The sequence below is a fragment of the Vidua macroura genome, chromosome 6 (genome assembly GCF_024509145.1).
Source record: "Vidua macroura isolate BioBank_ID:100142 chromosome 6, ASM2450914v1, whole genome shotgun sequence".
NCBI lineage: Eukaryota > Metazoa > Chordata > Aves > Passeriformes > Viduidae > Vidua > Vidua macroura.
This window is the reverse complement of record NC_071576.1, coordinates 17,235,980-17,252,909: the sequence shown is the minus strand read 5'-3', so window position 1 is coordinate 17,252,909 and position 16,930 is coordinate 17,235,980. Positions and strand designations below refer to the sequence as shown.

The following is a 16,930-nucleotide window of genomic DNA, read 5'->3' as shown; positions in this document are numbered from 1 at the left end:
GATTAAACAGAGCTGAGCCTACGGCCTGTGCTGACACTGGTCTTCCTCTGACCACAGTAACCATGAACTAAACAGAGAGCTGAAAATGAATCCAGCTAAATTAGCCCAATGAAAAATAACCTAAACAAAAAACATACAAAGAGTTTTCAGCCTGCTCATTTTATAGTGATAGATGTGCCAAGTCTGAGCTGAAGAGGGGCTTGCAATACAGCCCCAGATCAATTTCACCTCCCAGGAAATGGAACAGGCAGCCAGGTTCAGCAGGTTCATGCATGAGAATGGCAGCCCAGACTCTGATCACTTCAAATCTGGTGTAAAACACCAAGAAGAATCACTAACACAGGCCACTTGAACAGCAAACAGCACAGTCCTGCTCCTAAGGGGAAACCAAAACAAACACCTCCAGCAGAAGGAAGTGTCTCATTGCATTTAAACTTCTGTTTGCATTTTATCTTTACCTGGGGAAGGGACTACATCCATTACCCCACTAAGCATCATGCAGCTGCTAACCCTTCTTCTGTAAGGAATGGCTTGTCTCAGCAACCCCAACTGGCAATGCCCAGCCTCCTCATCACCTCTATTCCCCTTGTCATGTTGGCACAACTGTCACCTGGGCTGCGCTGTAATTGGGGACTTAAGCTGAAAAGCAACTCAAGAATTAAAAGAAGAGTGAAAGATAAATCCAGCCAGATCGGTTGTGTGTCACAGAAACACAAAAGTTCATGTGTCAGGAAGGTGATGGAGTGAACAGTCAGAAGCAATGGAGTGCAAACACAGCTGGGAAATGGACTCACCAACCTCACCACAGCCCAAGCCCAATGGGTAAAGAGCAGCTTGCTCCTGATTTTGTACACTCTTTCAGTGCTGCTTAACACACTTTGCATCATCTTTGCTATGGGTGAGGAGGACAGACAGGGCCCATTACTCCAGTTTATTTAACCTAAGTGGCCAATCTCCTCTGGTAGGTCAATGGCCTGTCACTGTGCAACCAACACCTCAGTTACGCAGCAGGGCACCTGCATGCAAGCTATCTTAACTGAGAGCAAGATAACACAAATACCTTAGATATAAAGTTCAGAGGACTCCCTGGATATTGCCAGCTCTCCTGTCTTTACTTGAAAAGAACTGCTTGTGCTTTGAACAGCTCTAAAAGAGTTAATGCAGGCAGATTCCTGTACAAAGAGTTAGCTCTGATGTTAAGTCAAGCAGCTGGAAGCCAGTGAAATGAACAGTGTTATTTCCATGCACAGCTTTAGGAAATCTATTATTTAAATATTCTGTATAATTCTCGGGTTTGCAATTCAAAAATAAAACCAAAGGGTTCAAGAAAAGTTCTCCATAAATTGTCTAATATCTTGCAACTCAATTTACAGTATGGTTCTAGAAACTTTTATGATTTTTGTAGAAAGAGATGACCTTTGTTTCTCTACACACAAATTTGAGGAGAAAATTTCTGATATTAGACAGCTTTTTTGTATGACAGACGAAAGTATAAGAAAATGCATTTCAAGTTAAACTAGACAAATTCCAGTTCAAAACCACAAAATATCCTTTTAATAATTAAATTAACAGTTGCACCAGCTTATTTAGGAAATTAATTTTTTAATGGAGTCCATGTCACATGAAGCCTTTAACATGAATCTGAGGGGTTGTTTTCTTGGGCTTGATTTTTGGTATTTTTTCACTTCAGCTTCCCCAGATGTTATAAATGCAGTGAAATTCTGACAATTGTGTTATTTGGATCAGTCTAGGTGATAACATTAAAAACAGAGGAGATTATTTCCTATCTCCAGTCTGAAACTGAACTTTCACAGGAAACCTCATTGACATTAAGAAAGGGAGGACAGGGTCCTGTCTCCCTCGCTTTTGTGCATATGCAGATTGGATCAGGAGATTCTAACAAAGAACAAGCAGGGTCCTTTTCCTCTCACTCCAGCTAGCACTGATCTTCCCACAGGATTTTAACTGTCAAAAGCCTAGATATTATCACATCAGAGGAAAGACATTTGCAGGAGGCACTCCTGAAAAGTCTCCCATGCCCAAAGGGTTTCCCACAGCTCCTGTCAAGATGCCCTGGCAGAGTGCTTATGAGAGACAGCACATTAGAGGAGGACAGGTTGGACATCAGCTCTTGCAAAGCTCAAGGACCACTCAGGAGTCCTCAGATCTCAGAGCCTGCTCCAGACAGAGGAGGAGCCTGGCTGGATCTCTGTGACCCAGTTATGGACCACGTACTTCTAAGAATAACTTCCACATCAAGCGAGGAGAATTTTTGTCTCTCATCCCCATAAACATATCCTTTACCCTCATTACACTTTTATTGAGACATCCCTCAGCATAAGTGCCAAATAAACCTTTCAGATACTTGAATTTCTTCAGCATGCACACAGCATGTGTGTGTTTCCCTATCTCAGACAATGCAGAGCAGACACAAAGAGAAGCCTTCTTGATAGGATGGATGCAGAGACCAGGGAAAAAATAGCAGAGAGAAGCATGAGGACAAAAGCTCCAACCTTTATAACCGTGGGCTGTTCACAGAGACAAAAATACTGCAGCTAAACCAGCGAGGTCAAACATCATTTCCCCTCATCTGATAACGATGACTGAGGAAGTTTAAATTCATAAAAGGCACAAGCACATCACACACCCTGGAAAGACAATCCTACCAGCCTTTGTTCAAAGCAGGAATCCCTATACGAATAAATCAGATTTTCAAGGGAGGCAGAAATAGGGCTTGTAACAAAATTTTTCAGCTGCCCCTTAGCTCGAGCAGCACTAGTGGGCATAGCTATAATCACAGCAAACCTACATAATGGGTCTGAACTAGCTTAGCCCTTTCCCTGCAAGCAGAGAAGCTGCCACATCAGTAACTCCGTTGCTAGGGCAACTGCTTACTTTCCATATCAACTGCAAACTCGTTGCTATGGAGACACATATACAAGAAAAATTCCTCTCTACAGCCAAGGACCAGATGGTAGGGAAGTCATGGACTAACGGGCTGTACTAAGTGGGACACAAACTACAGGACATTTAGATCTGTACGTTCACAATAGGATTAATCTGAACAAGTGAATTCACAGGTCTGGCAGTATAAACAAAGCCAGGGAACTCCACATCTACTCCCCATCATGTGATAACTTCATACTCTGGCCAACTATTATTAAACTGCTGAGCTCAATGCAAAGAGGTTTGTACAATCAAGGGCTCAGCATTTTCCCTTCTTCAGCCCAGTGCTCTGTCTCGGTCCAGATCAGCCCCACTGCAGTTCCATGAACAGCCAGGCTTTTGGTTTGCCAGGTAAGCCTGATGGCACTGCAGCTGATGTGGAATAGCAGCAATGTAAAATCAAATCCTCTCTTCCACATTCCACACCAGACCTAAAAGCACCAGGACAGGGCAAGTCAAAAAAAAGTGATGAATCCTGTCCTTTTTTTTTTTTCTTTCCCTCTCCATTACAATGATCTCGCATCAGGAAATTCAAGAATTCATATGCAGGCAGAAAAAGCTGCAGACTACTAGATTCATATTTAGCCCCATGAATATAAACTAGTGGAACTCAAGACTATGAAAACTACTATGCAGAGGGAGTTCAAAAAAGAATTAAGTGTTCAGCAGAACTTTTTTTAGAAAAATGATTACTGAAAGGCTACATAAACAAACACTGGAAAGCACAACTATGAGAGGAAAAGCTTCTAGCTTCTCACAATGTGTCAACGCACATCAACCGGCAAATGCCTGCAATTCCCAGCACTGACTAATTCCTTCCCTCCATACTGTACACGTTTCAGAGCCCATTTTGTTAGCATTTCATAACATGCCATTTGCTAAATGCTGTTTTTTCTTTTTTCCATGTAAAACCAGTAAAACAGGCAGACCCCAACCCTGCAATTTGCAAAAACTGTCTGCAAAGGAGAAGTAGTATAAAATGATTCCTTAGAGATGCAAGCCCTCCTTTCCCCTGCCCCAAGCCCCATACCAAAACCAGAGAACCCTTTAGATGGATACCTTCCTTCTTAACAGCAGAGATATTTGCTGCAAGGTACCGAATCAAGCCCAAGTGTGTGTGCACACACATGAAGGTATTTTCAAAGCCATCAGTTGACATTTACTGCTTTCCAAGTCCGCAATTAGCTGTCAAGCACCTGATTCAGCAACTCTGACCCAGGGCCAATTCTGCACTCAGAACTCTGTCTACCACATCCCTTGGCCAGGACACGACAAAAACCCAGCAGGGGATTTGAATGACCTGCTGTGGTGCATTTTACATTTGAGATTCCCTTTTCATTCACCTTAAAGCTAGCTACCTGCAGTTATTAGCATCTTCAGGAAGCAGAAGAAATTCTTTCTAAAAATCTGTGATTTTCCTGGAATTAATAAAACTCCACCTTGTGATTCATACAGGCAAGGCCTCCCACCACACCTTGTTGTCTAGCTATGTAACCATGGCCATAATCACGAATTTGAGACCTGGTTGACCAGTCATGCATCGTGCTGCGCCACATCCCCATGGAGCAGCAGTGCAGTGTGGCATTGTTCAGATGAGCTCAGTGGATGGCCGGATATTTGACAGACAGACACGAAGACAAGCTTCTCACAGAAGGAAGCTGAACTCTAAATAGTCAACTTGTAAACAGAGGAAGAGGGTCAGAACAAAACACAAATAGCTGAGTTAAACACATGCCTTGCCAGTTACCATATTTTGGTGGTTTTTTAAATGCATTGTATGAAGATTTCTTAGAGTCTGGAACAGGGTCATAAAAGTCTGTTGTGGCATTGTCATTATAGTCTCACTTCCAAACCAGAATTTAAGACTCTGCTTACACAAAACAAGATCCACTTCAGGAAGAGATTTTTTTTTCATCTCACACATGAGTTTTCACAGCAATTAATTGATAAAAATACAAATATACAGTGTGTGATCAGGAATATAGGAACAGTGGATTCTAGGTAATAATACTTTTTAAAAAGAAAGAAAAGAAAGATAGACATGTCAATCCTTTAAAAATGAAAGCTCTGTAGAAAATAAAGTTAACTCATCTAAAATGAAAAGTTGCTAGTTTACAATTGTATATGACTTTTCCTCAAGAGTTACTTGAGCTTCTATTCCAGAGCTTTTGAAGTTAAATTGCACACAAAATAGGGAGAACAGCACCACCAAGAGAAGTCTAGTTTCAGGGTAACAAGTTACAAGACAATCAAAGCATTTAACTCATTGAAATACAAAAGCTGAGTTCTGCCAGGGGAAAGTGTTCACTTTCTGATCTTCAGCCAATTTTAGAGACAGACCATGAGTGATGTGATTTTACCTGCTATTTATTTCCCTAACCTGTGAGAAGGCCTCTGAAATTAATCTGCAAGCCCATATTTTTATCAGTATACTCGTACTTTGCCAAAGATTCATCCAGTCCACTGCTTCTTCAGAAGGTCCCCTTTGGGAATTGATTCCTGCTCCCAGGCAGACTGACAGAGTAGAAGGCTATGCAAGGGACTGCCCCCACTGCTCCACTCACTTTCCCATTCCTTTGCACAGCCTCTTCCTGCAGACATTGCTGAGGAATCAGCAGCGAAGTGAGGAGGCAACAACCGAGATCAGAAAGCAAAGATGTGCTTCCAGGGCTTCTGCTCTGCACCAGCTGCAGAAGTTATATGAGCTCAAAGAATGCCAGAAATTTTGGTGAATGGTAACCTTCACCTTTGATCCCAGACCTGTCTCTGCTCTTTGAAGAGTTTCTCTAAAACTCGCTTGAACTGGAACAAAGCTTCATCACCATTACCCTCCTTGTATAAAAGAAAGAAAAGGTTTTTTTGGATTACAACACAGACCAGGGCAATAGTGATGGACTATTACATAAGGCATACCCTTTGACTATACATTTGTATAAGCCAAGAACAGCAAGCAGCCTATTTATAACATGATTACATTCATCTAGTATAGCTGGAAACCATTACCACAGCATGATAACTAAAAACAGTATTTAACCACTATGCATGAAGACACCAGCTGGGGGGAGAAAACACACACACACACCCCGAACACTTTCTTACAGATGTCTAGACGATGAATTTAATAAAATCAGAATGAGCAATGCTAAAGAAACGTTGGCTCTCTGAACTTAATCAACTACACTACCAGGCACAGGGTTGCACATTCTATACTTCACTGTTAAGGACATATTCTGGGATTAGCAGGTGAATATTTTCAGAGCCAGAGAGGCTCCCACAGTTCCAAACTCACCTGACTTCGGTCTTTGTCCACTTTCTTAAAACACTTATTCAAGGACAGATTATGTCTCACAGAATTTTTCCATCCAGTGGGTGCATTTGCAAAATACGGAAAGTGTTCCAAAATCCAGTTGTATATATCCTTTACAGGCAGTCTTTTGGTTGGCGAATCCTCAATGGCCATAAATATGAGGCAGCTAAAGGAATAAGGAGGTTTGCAGTTGGGGTTCTGCTTGGCATCGTAGGGCATGTCAGAGTGGGCAGGAGACGGCGGCGTGTCATCACCGATGTCCTGAACAGGGCTAACGCTCCTTAACACTGAGTCCCCAAAGCTTTTCAGCAAGTTCTTGCTCTCATGTAACCAGTTCAAATTAGTTAGTTCTTCATCTTCCATGGCCCCTTTATCTAATCTGATGGCAGGCAAAGAGAAATCTAGGTCCTCGTCATCATGAAGTGCCTTTGATAAATCACTATCTTGATAACGCTGGCTCAATCCACTGGGAACACTAATTCCTGAGCCCTCTGGCTTCTTACTGGGAGGCATGACTGGACCCATTTAGACAGCAGCTCCTGGCAGAGTGAATCCAAAGAAAAGGGAGAAAGAGAAAAGTTAGCTCATAAGAAGTTCCTGTATAACAATTTGACAGCTTTTCCCTAACTGGTCACTTGGCCTTTTGCCATCTGCATTAAACATGACAGTTTCACGTAACATGCATCCACAACTGTTGAATAAAATTATCTAAAGTAAGTACAAGGAAAGAAATTTCACTTGATGGAATAAGATGATAATCCAGACAAACCTCAGTTCTGCATGCACATGAAGCCCCACATAGGAAATTCTAAACCATGTCTCTTTAAAGAGGAAGCAGTGTTCTCAAACCATTGAATACCCCAATTGTATCACTTTAATAAGGATGTGAATTTAAAAAATAGTAAGAGTGACTTATGGCCAATTGATTCAGATTAATTTCAGCTGTTTCACATTTGAGGACAATACAACAGCACCATGATTAAAATCACACCGGCTAAAGGCACAGGCAGACAAACATCCATACTGACTTGGCTGCACCAAAACTCAGAAATGAGAGCAGAACTTCAAAACCAGCAAGGTCAGGAGAAAGTAGGAAGGAAAGCAACACGTGGTAGTTTTGGGCCCAGGGCCAAAACATGGGGAAGCAAGTGCCAGAGCAATAGAGCACTTTAAAAATGTATGTAAACAGGGCAGATTTTAACATAAGCTGAACTTATTTCAAATGCAGTAGAAAACAAGAGTCAGAAACACCAGACCTCTGTGATGCTCAAAATTGGCCTGTGAGAGGTGGGGTGAGCTGCAGAGGGTACTGCACCAGCAGGCCCTGGGGGGACACCTGTGAGCACTGATACTTGGCACGACCCAAGCACTTCCGAAGCAAAGTGAAGCTGGGCCCCTGCCCAATTCCAGAGAAGCAGATGAGCCCAACAATTCTGCTTCACAAGCAGGAGACAGGCTCCCTTAGCTTCTACAAACAGTCAAACTGCCAGGAATTAGCTCTGAAGGCGTGAACAGATGCGGAACAAAAACTGGATGGAGTTAATAAGAATTTAAATGGACGAAACGTTCTGCACAAACACTGAACAAGATCGAAATGACTCCCTGTACCTAAAACGTAACCCCAGCAGTTACCTGAAGTCATGCAGTCACAGAGTCGATACCGTAAATTAAAGGCAAAAAAAGCTACAGGTAACAACAGAATGAACTATCTGTCTGCAAGGACAAATAGAGCAACACAGCCATTATGGGAAAGAGAAATAATGGACTTTAATTTAGCTGTCATAAATGGCCAAAACCAAAAACTTTTAAGTTCTTTGGGTCTTTCTATAAAGTTATACCAAAGCAGATATTTACTAAAAATGAAACACACAGAACTTTTCTGCATGGAAGCACATCAATACACTCAACATCTTCAGTGAAAATGTGCATTTTTACATGAGTAAGTATCTGGAAAAGGAAAAAATACCGAGGCAGATGTAAACACCAGGAGGCCAAACTTGAATCGGCCCCACTTCCTAGTTTTCAAAATTGCATCCAGCGCAAGCACAAAGTAAACAAGGGAATCGCCAGCGTCCAGGGGCACTGGCACTGCCTACCTAAGCCGCACACTTAACTTGGACTCCAAATGGAAGTTCCGTCCCATGAGCTTCTAAACAGGAAAATTATATGATGGCTGACAGTAAAGTAATTTAATTGCACTGTTGCTATGACAACACGCTGCTCTCTTTCTGTTTAATTTCCTTATTTGCCAGTATCCTCCCAAAGGGCCGTATCACTTCATGATTTTTTTTCCCCTGTCTGTCTCTCTCCCCCCGCTGCAGGCAGCGAGGGTTACCGGGCGGCCGCGGCCCCGCGGAGCCCCCTCGGGCCGGCACGGACAGCCGGCACGGAAGTCCGGCGGCGCCCGGCCGAAGCGCGGCTCGCAGCGGGGCCGCCGCGGGCGGACGCGGTGCCCGGGGCAGTCCCCGCGGCGGCGGGGCCCGACCGGGGCCACAAAGGGGGGGTAAGGGGGGGGCCTGCCAGCGAGGCCCGTGGCAGCTGCAGCGCCGCCCCACCGGCAGACAAAAGAGCGCCGGTCACGGCGAGCCCACGTTTAACCCGAACGGACGCGTTTAACCCGCGGGAGCCCCGGCAGACGCGCCCCGCACACGCGCCCGCCGCGGCCGGAGGGGGGCGCACCGGGGCGGGCCCCCCGCCCGCGCTCCCACCGCACCCGCGCTCCCACCGCACCCGCCGCGAGGGGGGGCGGGCGCTCATTGGCCGCGGCCGCAGCCAATCAATGGCGTTGCCAGGCGACCGGGGCTGCTCGGGCCGGGCGGCGCGCGCCGCGCGCCCCGCCAATGCCGGCCAGGTGTCACCGGCCGCGCGGCCCCGCCGCACGTGCGCGCGCGTGCCCCGAGGTGCCGGCCCGGGCGCCGCCGGGACCCCCCCGGCGGGACGAGCTCGGGCCGGGCGCGGCCCCGCGGCGCGGGCACGGCCGGGCTCGGCGGGGTCGCGGCGGCGCGCACGCCGGGCCGCGCACCAACTCCCGACCAAGTTGTGGCGCGGGGCCGGGCCGAGCCGGGCGGGACTGCGCCGCGCCGCTCCCCGCGGCCGGCCCGCACCGCCCCGCGCAACCCCCGCCAACAACAACAACAACAACAACAACGGCGGCAACTTACCTGGCGGGGGGGCGGCGGTTTCACCGCGGTCCCTTCATGGCAGTGGCACAAAGTTTCATCTGACGGAGCCAGGCATGGCGCGCCCCCGCCTCAGCCCGAGCCCCGGGGGTGCCGCGGGGGTCCCGGCGCACGGGGCTCCGCCGCCTGCATGGGGCCCGACTGCCCCGCGCCCGCCCCGCGCTCCCGACGGGCAGCGGTCCGCCTCGGTGCGAGCCCGAGAGCGAGAAATTGTTTCCACTGCAAACAAAAAAGGCGACACATGACCACGGAGGGAGGGGAGAGAGGGAAAACGTGGGCTGGGCCAGCCGCGACGGGAGAAGCCGCGGAAGGGAGGGCCGCCGGCGGTGGGGGAGGGCGGTGGTTCCTGCCGGCCGGCGGCGGGGTCCCGGCCGTGCCCCCACGCAGGGCGCTCGACCACCCCGGCCCCCGCCCGGCGCCCGGGTCGTGCCGGGCCGGTGTCCGAGGTCGGGCGGGAGGCGCTCGGGAAGTCCCGATGCGCAGAGAACCGGCAGTCGCGGCGCTCCCACTTGTGCGAGTCTCCTTTCCCCCCGCCCGGCCAGGCCGACCCCGGCTGAACCGCGGTGTACACCGAAGGCACTGACGAGCCCCAGGAGCCCACGGCTTAGCATAGCGGAGCCCTGATTCTATCTCTCCCGCAAGAGGAGCGGGGGAAGCATCTCTCAACACCCTCCCAGTGGGCAGGTAATTCCTGCCGAAAACGGGCGAACCTGCCGGCCCGGCGGCGCACACGAGTCCGCCGGCCGGAGCCAGGCACCTGCCCCGCAGTGTGAGCGGGAGCCGGGCCCTGCGGGGGTGTGCGGGCAGCGGCAGGCGCGGGATCCCGCCCGGCGGCTCTGCTGCTGGCTCCGGGCATCGGGAAACTACGGCCACTGCTGTGTGTGCGGCGCACAGTGAAGAACCGTGTTGCAGAAATCTGCAGTAACTGCCGACGGGGCGGGGGGGGAGATATTTCCTGAAGGAAATCTGTTTTAAAAGAAGGCTTGACTCAATTAGGAAATATGGTGCGTTTTCTCCTCTGCTATCATACTCTGACATAACTAGTATTAACTTGAGTAAAAAACCCTTGCCATTAGTTGAATTAATTGAAGGGAACTAACTTGATTTAAAAATAAAGAAGTTGTCCAGTCTAGACAGCACTAGCTGAACGTACAGTCTCCTTTATGTTACATGCCAGATCTCAAGCAGCTTCAGTGATTTGCAGCACAAAATTAAAGTATGGCTGTCTATTCACAAAACAAGTACGTGAAACTGTTTTGTAGCTGGTCCACAAAAATCAAACATTTCCGCTCTGGGTAAACAACGCTCACAGATTTAGCGTACTATAAAATAAAGTCTCCTTCCACTATAGAAAATGCCTGCTGCAGAAATGTATAAACAATATCACTTAAGTCAGAAACACAAGTATCCTTCCCAGTGCAGTCCTCCCTGGACACATAAATTGTCACTAAGCTAGGAAGGAAAACATTTTAGCTGTTTTATTTAGAAAAGTTAGAACAGCTGCCTCAAGACCTTTAGGGAATTTTGCATTATTTCCCAATGGATGGGTTACTTCCTTTAATCTGTTTAACACTCACAAAATTCCCAATTTTAGATAAGAGTGGCAAGCACCTCATTCTCAAAGTGCAGGGATAAGAAGCATTTCATTGATTCTCTGTAACTGGAAATTCCTGTCATAACTAGCTAAGACTTCTTTTGCCGATAGCCTTCCCTCCCCTACCCAGTGAACTGCTATTTCACATTCTTGCATATTTTCAAGAAGACACACCAGCAGCTGAATTGCAGAATGGGAAGAATACCTATCAGGCACCAGAGTATCATCATTACCCACTGGCAATCCTGCCCTGTGACTCCACCAGCCCTAACACTCCAACAGTCAGCAAGACCATTAGTTTACGCAGCTCTTATCTAATGGCCATTTGGTTTCAAACCCAAACTAAATTATCAAGTCGTAACTCCCCCCACCTGAATTTACTCCAAATGCTTCAGACATTTTTCTGAGTGAATCAACTTGCCTCTTTATTGGCAAGCAAGGAGATTTATTGCATTTATTATCACTTGTAAAAGTCAAGTGTCTTGAAAGACTACCAAGAAGAATTCAGCTAATGAGAAGTATTTCTGAAGTGAGAAGGGGGAAGCCTCATGAGATGCAGGGTAGTAAGTAAAGAAAATGATACCCTGAATACATTATGTATGCATCCTATTCAACTCAGTTCAGAATTAGTGGCCAAATTCCCCATGAATATTGGTGGAATATGATCAGTTTCAGAATTTTCTGGCTTTTCCATGGCAGGTAGGAATTTCCCCAGAGTGCACACTAGAGATTGCATTGAAGGGCCACAGTGAGACATTTGCTGTGTAGACAGAAAAGCCGGCATGATCAAGCACAGGGGCCAGCAGCAGGTGGCGGAGAAGGTTAGGAGAGCAGGGGGACTGGCTGCCCGCTGGGTCAGAGGGCTGCCAGACGCTCCCTGCTGAGGTGTCCCATGAGAGGCAGCAGTGCAGGGCAGCCTCTTGCTGGCTCCCACTTACCCCTGAGCTCAACAGCAACAGCTGGTGACTTGCAGAGCACTAAAATATCAGCAACAGTGTAAACACTACTATCTTGCCTCTTGGGAAGACTGTTCCCCAACTTCTGACGCTTTGCTGGAATACTTACTACAACTAATTTAAGAAAGGAGCACACAGTCTCATGCAGCTCCATTGAAAGAGCATTAACCGCCGGCTTAGAGACTACAGGAGCAGCAGAACAACTAATGTATGGTCCTCAAGTAACTAAATACTCATTGTAATCTCAGGTAATCCCCCAAATTTATTAAGGTGTTGATTTCCCCATTTCTGAGACAGCAATAATACTAATTCATTTAGCATAAGATTTGCAACACTGACAGATGAAACTGTTTGTACATCAAGACCAAAGTACTTGCCGCACTGAAGGCTGATTAGAAGTTCCAACAGTGCAGAGCTGCACTTTAGCCTTGTGGGCTAATATACAACAGTCTAATCTTTCCACTCAGATTTCAGAATACCAACTGCAGATGTTGCAGTATCTTATTTAATGAGGATTTCCAGCCATCTCTCTATACTCCTTTATCTCTTATCCTCCTCTAGATTGGAATCCCTGAAAATTTCCCACAAGCCATCGAGCACACAAGCACAGCAAGGGTCATGGGCTCAGAGGCTCATCTTCCCCCCTCAATCTCCATCCCTGCTGGGAACATCTTTCTTTGCTAGTATTATGACCATGTGTCATGGTTTAACCCCAGATAGCAACTAAATACCACATAGTTGCTTGCTCCCCCTGCCACACACACACAGTGAGGAGAGGAATCAGAATAAAAAACAAAACAAAACAAACCAAACAAACAAACAAACAAACAAACAAAAAAAACTTAACTCTTGGTTGAGATAGGAATAGTTTCATAATTAAAAAAAAAAAAAAAAAGATTATGATTATAGTAAGAGACAGAAAGAGGAATAACACCCAAGAGGAACAAATAATGCACAATACATTTGCTCACCACCTGCTGCCAGATGTCCTGTTCATCCCTAAGAAGTAAAGAAGTAATTGGCCCCTCCTGGTCAATTCCCTCACAGTTTATATACTGGGCATGATGCTGTATGGTATGGAAAATTCCTTTGGCCAGTTCAGGTCCCCTGTCCTGGCCATGCTCCCTCCTGGCTTCTTGTGCACTGCTCACTGTCAGAACACAGAAAACTGAAAAGTCCTTGACTTAGGGCAAGCACTGCACAGCAGCAACTAAAACATCAGTGTGTTACCAACATGATACTCATACTGAATCCAAAAATACAACACCACTGTCTCAGCCAAAAGCAGGACACCATGTCACATAACCTTGTTAAATACTTCTACTTTCTGCCTTCTGGCCTCACCTGCCACACTTCAACAGTCCTGCAGTATTTATCCTCACCTTTAAGCCCCTCTTCCTAACTTGGTCTCCAATTACCATGTCTTTAATGACTGGTGTCCTTGTCAATGTTTATTCTCTCTACATCAGAGTCAGATTTCTTCCCTGAAGTCTGCTGCAAGTTTGCCAGCAAAGCTTGCTCATTAGGATTTAGAATTACACAGCTGTCCAAAAAAAACCTCCTAATTCTTAAGGGTCCTAATGTACTTTTCAAAAAGTGATGTGGACAGGGCTGCTGAGTCTTGCAATCAGACCCTCAGTGTGGGACACAGCTCAGGCCCTGACACCTGTACACTGACCATCTCGTTTTTTGTCAGTTCTTACCCCATGCAGAATGACTGGTGTGTCCTCATCAGTCTTGATATTTCTAATCTTCTGTTTTCTCTGAGGCAATGGATTTAATCTCGTACACAGCACAAGCACGTTGGACACCTTCAGGAACTTATAAAAACTAAATCATGAATACAGTATTTATTCATTTCCGCTTTCACAACTCCTGTTCTCAGCATTCTCCTCCTGCAGTATCAACACTTCTTTATTTTTAACCACGGCAGACCAGCCTGGTTTTGTTTTTTGCACTATGCTTGCTTTTGGGACAGAGAAACAGCCGTGTCTGAATTCCTGGAACAGTACCAGAACAGCCAGAGTCTCTGCCCTGTACAGAGGTAACACACCTAATGGGCTGACAAACAGTGCCCTGCTGCCCTGAAAGAGAGCAACTCTGGCTTCACAGCTGCTCTGAGTGCAGTTGTACCCTGCCTGCCCGTCCCATGGCTTTTGCAAGCATGCCTTCCCATTTCTTCACCCACAGCAAGCACTAAGCTATAAGCTGCATATGCAGGGAAGGCCCAGCTTACTCCAGCTTACCAATAGATCTATCTTTTGCTCATTCACTCAAGAACATGGAATCAGATTTACAAAGCATTTTCCCAACTTTGCATTTAATTAGTCTTCAAGTTCTCATTTTCCCCAGCAGGCAAAACCCAAGAGAAACAGAACTGAATCTGTGAGAAAAGGAGCAAAGGAGCACCAATACAAAGCTTTGTCAGAAGTCCAAGGAAACAAAACTATCTACGGTATTTCTGTTTCACGGGCTAAAATAAAACTAATTTCTTCCAATAAGATCCACAATTTTTATTAAATAGCCCCTTTATAAATTAATGTATGCACATTTACGATGTTATTGTAGTAACACTTGCTTGCAGTTTCTAGGAAAATGAGTATACTTAGTGCTAAAATTACATACAGCTGAGAAGCTACCAGCAATTGTGTTTCTGTGCATGAGTGTGGAGGGAGGACAGCATCATGCATGCTCGTTTGTCCTACATATATTTCTTAAAATGAGTCCATATGAGAGACACTTTCACAGTGTAATTACCCAACATACAAGGACCCCAAGCACAAACCTAGCTTATACTGGGAAAGGGAAGCTTCTGCAAGTGCAGCTTATTTTAGTAGCCTAGTCAGTGGAAAGCAAAATGTTGCTGGGATAAACCTATCTTTACTGGAGTCTTCTGCTATAAAGGTCTGAACTCACCTAACTAACTCAGTTGGTATGGTAACTGTAATACAAGCCAGTATTTCTAGTACAGGTGCAGTGTTTAAAGAGGCTGAAAAAATGAAGGAACTATGTTCTGGAGTTTGCTGCTCAAACTCTGCTATCTGTTATAAAGATGTAATGTCACAAGATGTGGCCTAGCATTGCCTCAACATCAGTATTCACCACTTGGCAGCTGAAGTCAAACTTACAAGTAATCAGCAGAACCAGAGATCAACTGTATTTTGTTCTCAAAAGCAGTGTGGAGGAAAAGCAACAGCCAACACTGTAGACAAGTAAAGATCAGAAGTTTTGGGGAAAGCTACAATGCAAAACCATGTTCTTTTAATAAAACTCCCAAACTGTATTGCCAAGTGGAAGTTCTAAAACTAAGACAAAATTATTTCAAGTCAACTTCTCAAATTCTGCCTCAGCTTTCCTGAATACAAACTGTTCACTTCATCAGTTATTTTATGAATTTGTCCTTTATTTGTGTATATATGCATCCAAAATTAAAATTTGCAACAAGACCTCACAGGTAGTGAAGATTGTGTTCACATCTCATGAACTGAAGTTCTCAGCAACTGACACTAAACACAGTTTACTATCACCACTGCTATAAGCCAGAAGGCAGTTATTCTCCTCTGACCATTTGCTTGTGCCAGGTGCATTTCCTAGCCACAACTATACTTGTGTGAGTCCCAGCTTGATTTCCAGCTTTTTGCAGCACAGGATATTTCAGGGTCCTTTCCTCTACTCATTACTTGGCTCTAGTCTTCCTGTACGATTCTTGAACACTGTTCCTGGAGGAAATCCTGTGAAACAGATTCCCATACTGCAACAACACAGAGACAACTATGAGAGCCTGTATGAGGTGGTGCAGGGATGAAGCACAAGCATGGCTGTGCTGACCTACAGTTGTCTGCAAAGAGATGCTGAAAGGGTGCAGTTTGTGGGGAACACACAAAGTGCCAGGAGATGGACCAGCAGACTTCTAGCCTTGGTGTGTTTTTAGTGCTACAGACCAGCTCACCAGAAGTGCCAGAGAGCAAGGAATGGAAAGTAATGAAAAACTGCAGTGGAAGGACTAAAAAGAGCCAGTACCATCTGCAGAAAGGTTCTGTCTTGTCCTGTGCTCTCCTCCACAGCCACAAGTGAGGTGGCCACCAAGGGTGAAGCAGAGAGCAGCCATCAGGCAGGGCAGATAAGCAAGATTTTGGGAAGAAGGGGGAAACCTGGCATAGCAAAAAAGCACAGCTCAAGTACCCACATCCCAGAAACAACCTCTGTGGCCAGAGAACCACCCCCTGGCTGCTGCATTCATGTCCTGTGAGGTGGGTTTCCCTGGGAGCAGCTTTTGGCTTTTCTACGGTGACAAGAGTGCATTATTATAATGGACTAACTTATTCACTGGGACATTAATTTCTGCCAGGCCTTTTGGCACTGCCCCAGTCCTTCTGGAAACAGGTAACTTCAGTGAGCAGCTGCAGTGATCTGGGAGGTAATGGTGCATCTGGCACCTCACAGATTTTTGCAGGCAAATTTCACATTCGACAGGTTTCCCACAGGCATGTCACAAGGATGGGGTGGGCCTCAGCTGCTGAAGCACTATGAAATAATCTTGGGAATGTTTTTCTCTTTAAATCTACAGTCTTGTAAACATTGATAGTTAAGCGCTTTTCTTAGGTTCAGCTAGTTCCAGCACAGTTTAGCACTTCCATAAGCATTTCAAGGACAAAAAAATGTTATGGCTATGTTGTGGTTTAATCTCAGTCAGCAACTAAGTACAATGCATGTGCTTACTCACCCCTCCCACCCCTGGTGGGATGGGAACGAGAATCACAAAAAGGTAAAACCTGTGAGTTAAGAGCAGCTTAATAAATAAAATAAAGTATAATATTACATTAATAGTAGTAGTGGAAAGGAAGATATGAGAGAGAGAGAGAGAGAAATAAATCCCAAGATGGACACAAAAATGATCCGCAGTACAATTGCTCACCACCTGCTGAGCGATGGCCAGCCCATACCCTTA

General features: G+C 45.9%; 1 protein-coding gene across 4 annotated transcripts in view; it reads right to left on the bottom strand.

Moving 5' to 3' along the window:
- The window catches only part of FOXN3 (forkhead box N3), a 209,612-nt gene that overhangs the window by 128,771 nt on the left and 63,911 nt on the right, over positions 1-16,930 (bottom strand). For all 4 annotated transcript variants that reach the window (XM_053979349.1, XM_053979350.1, XM_053979351.1 and 1 more), the window contains exon 3: positions 6,236-6,792. In XM_053979349.1, the coding sequence (XP_053835324.1) occupies positions 6,236-6,778 (543 nt within the window). In that variant the 5' untranslated portion in view covers positions 6,779-6,792. The remainder of the gene's footprint in view (positions 1-6,235; positions 6,793-16,930) is intronic.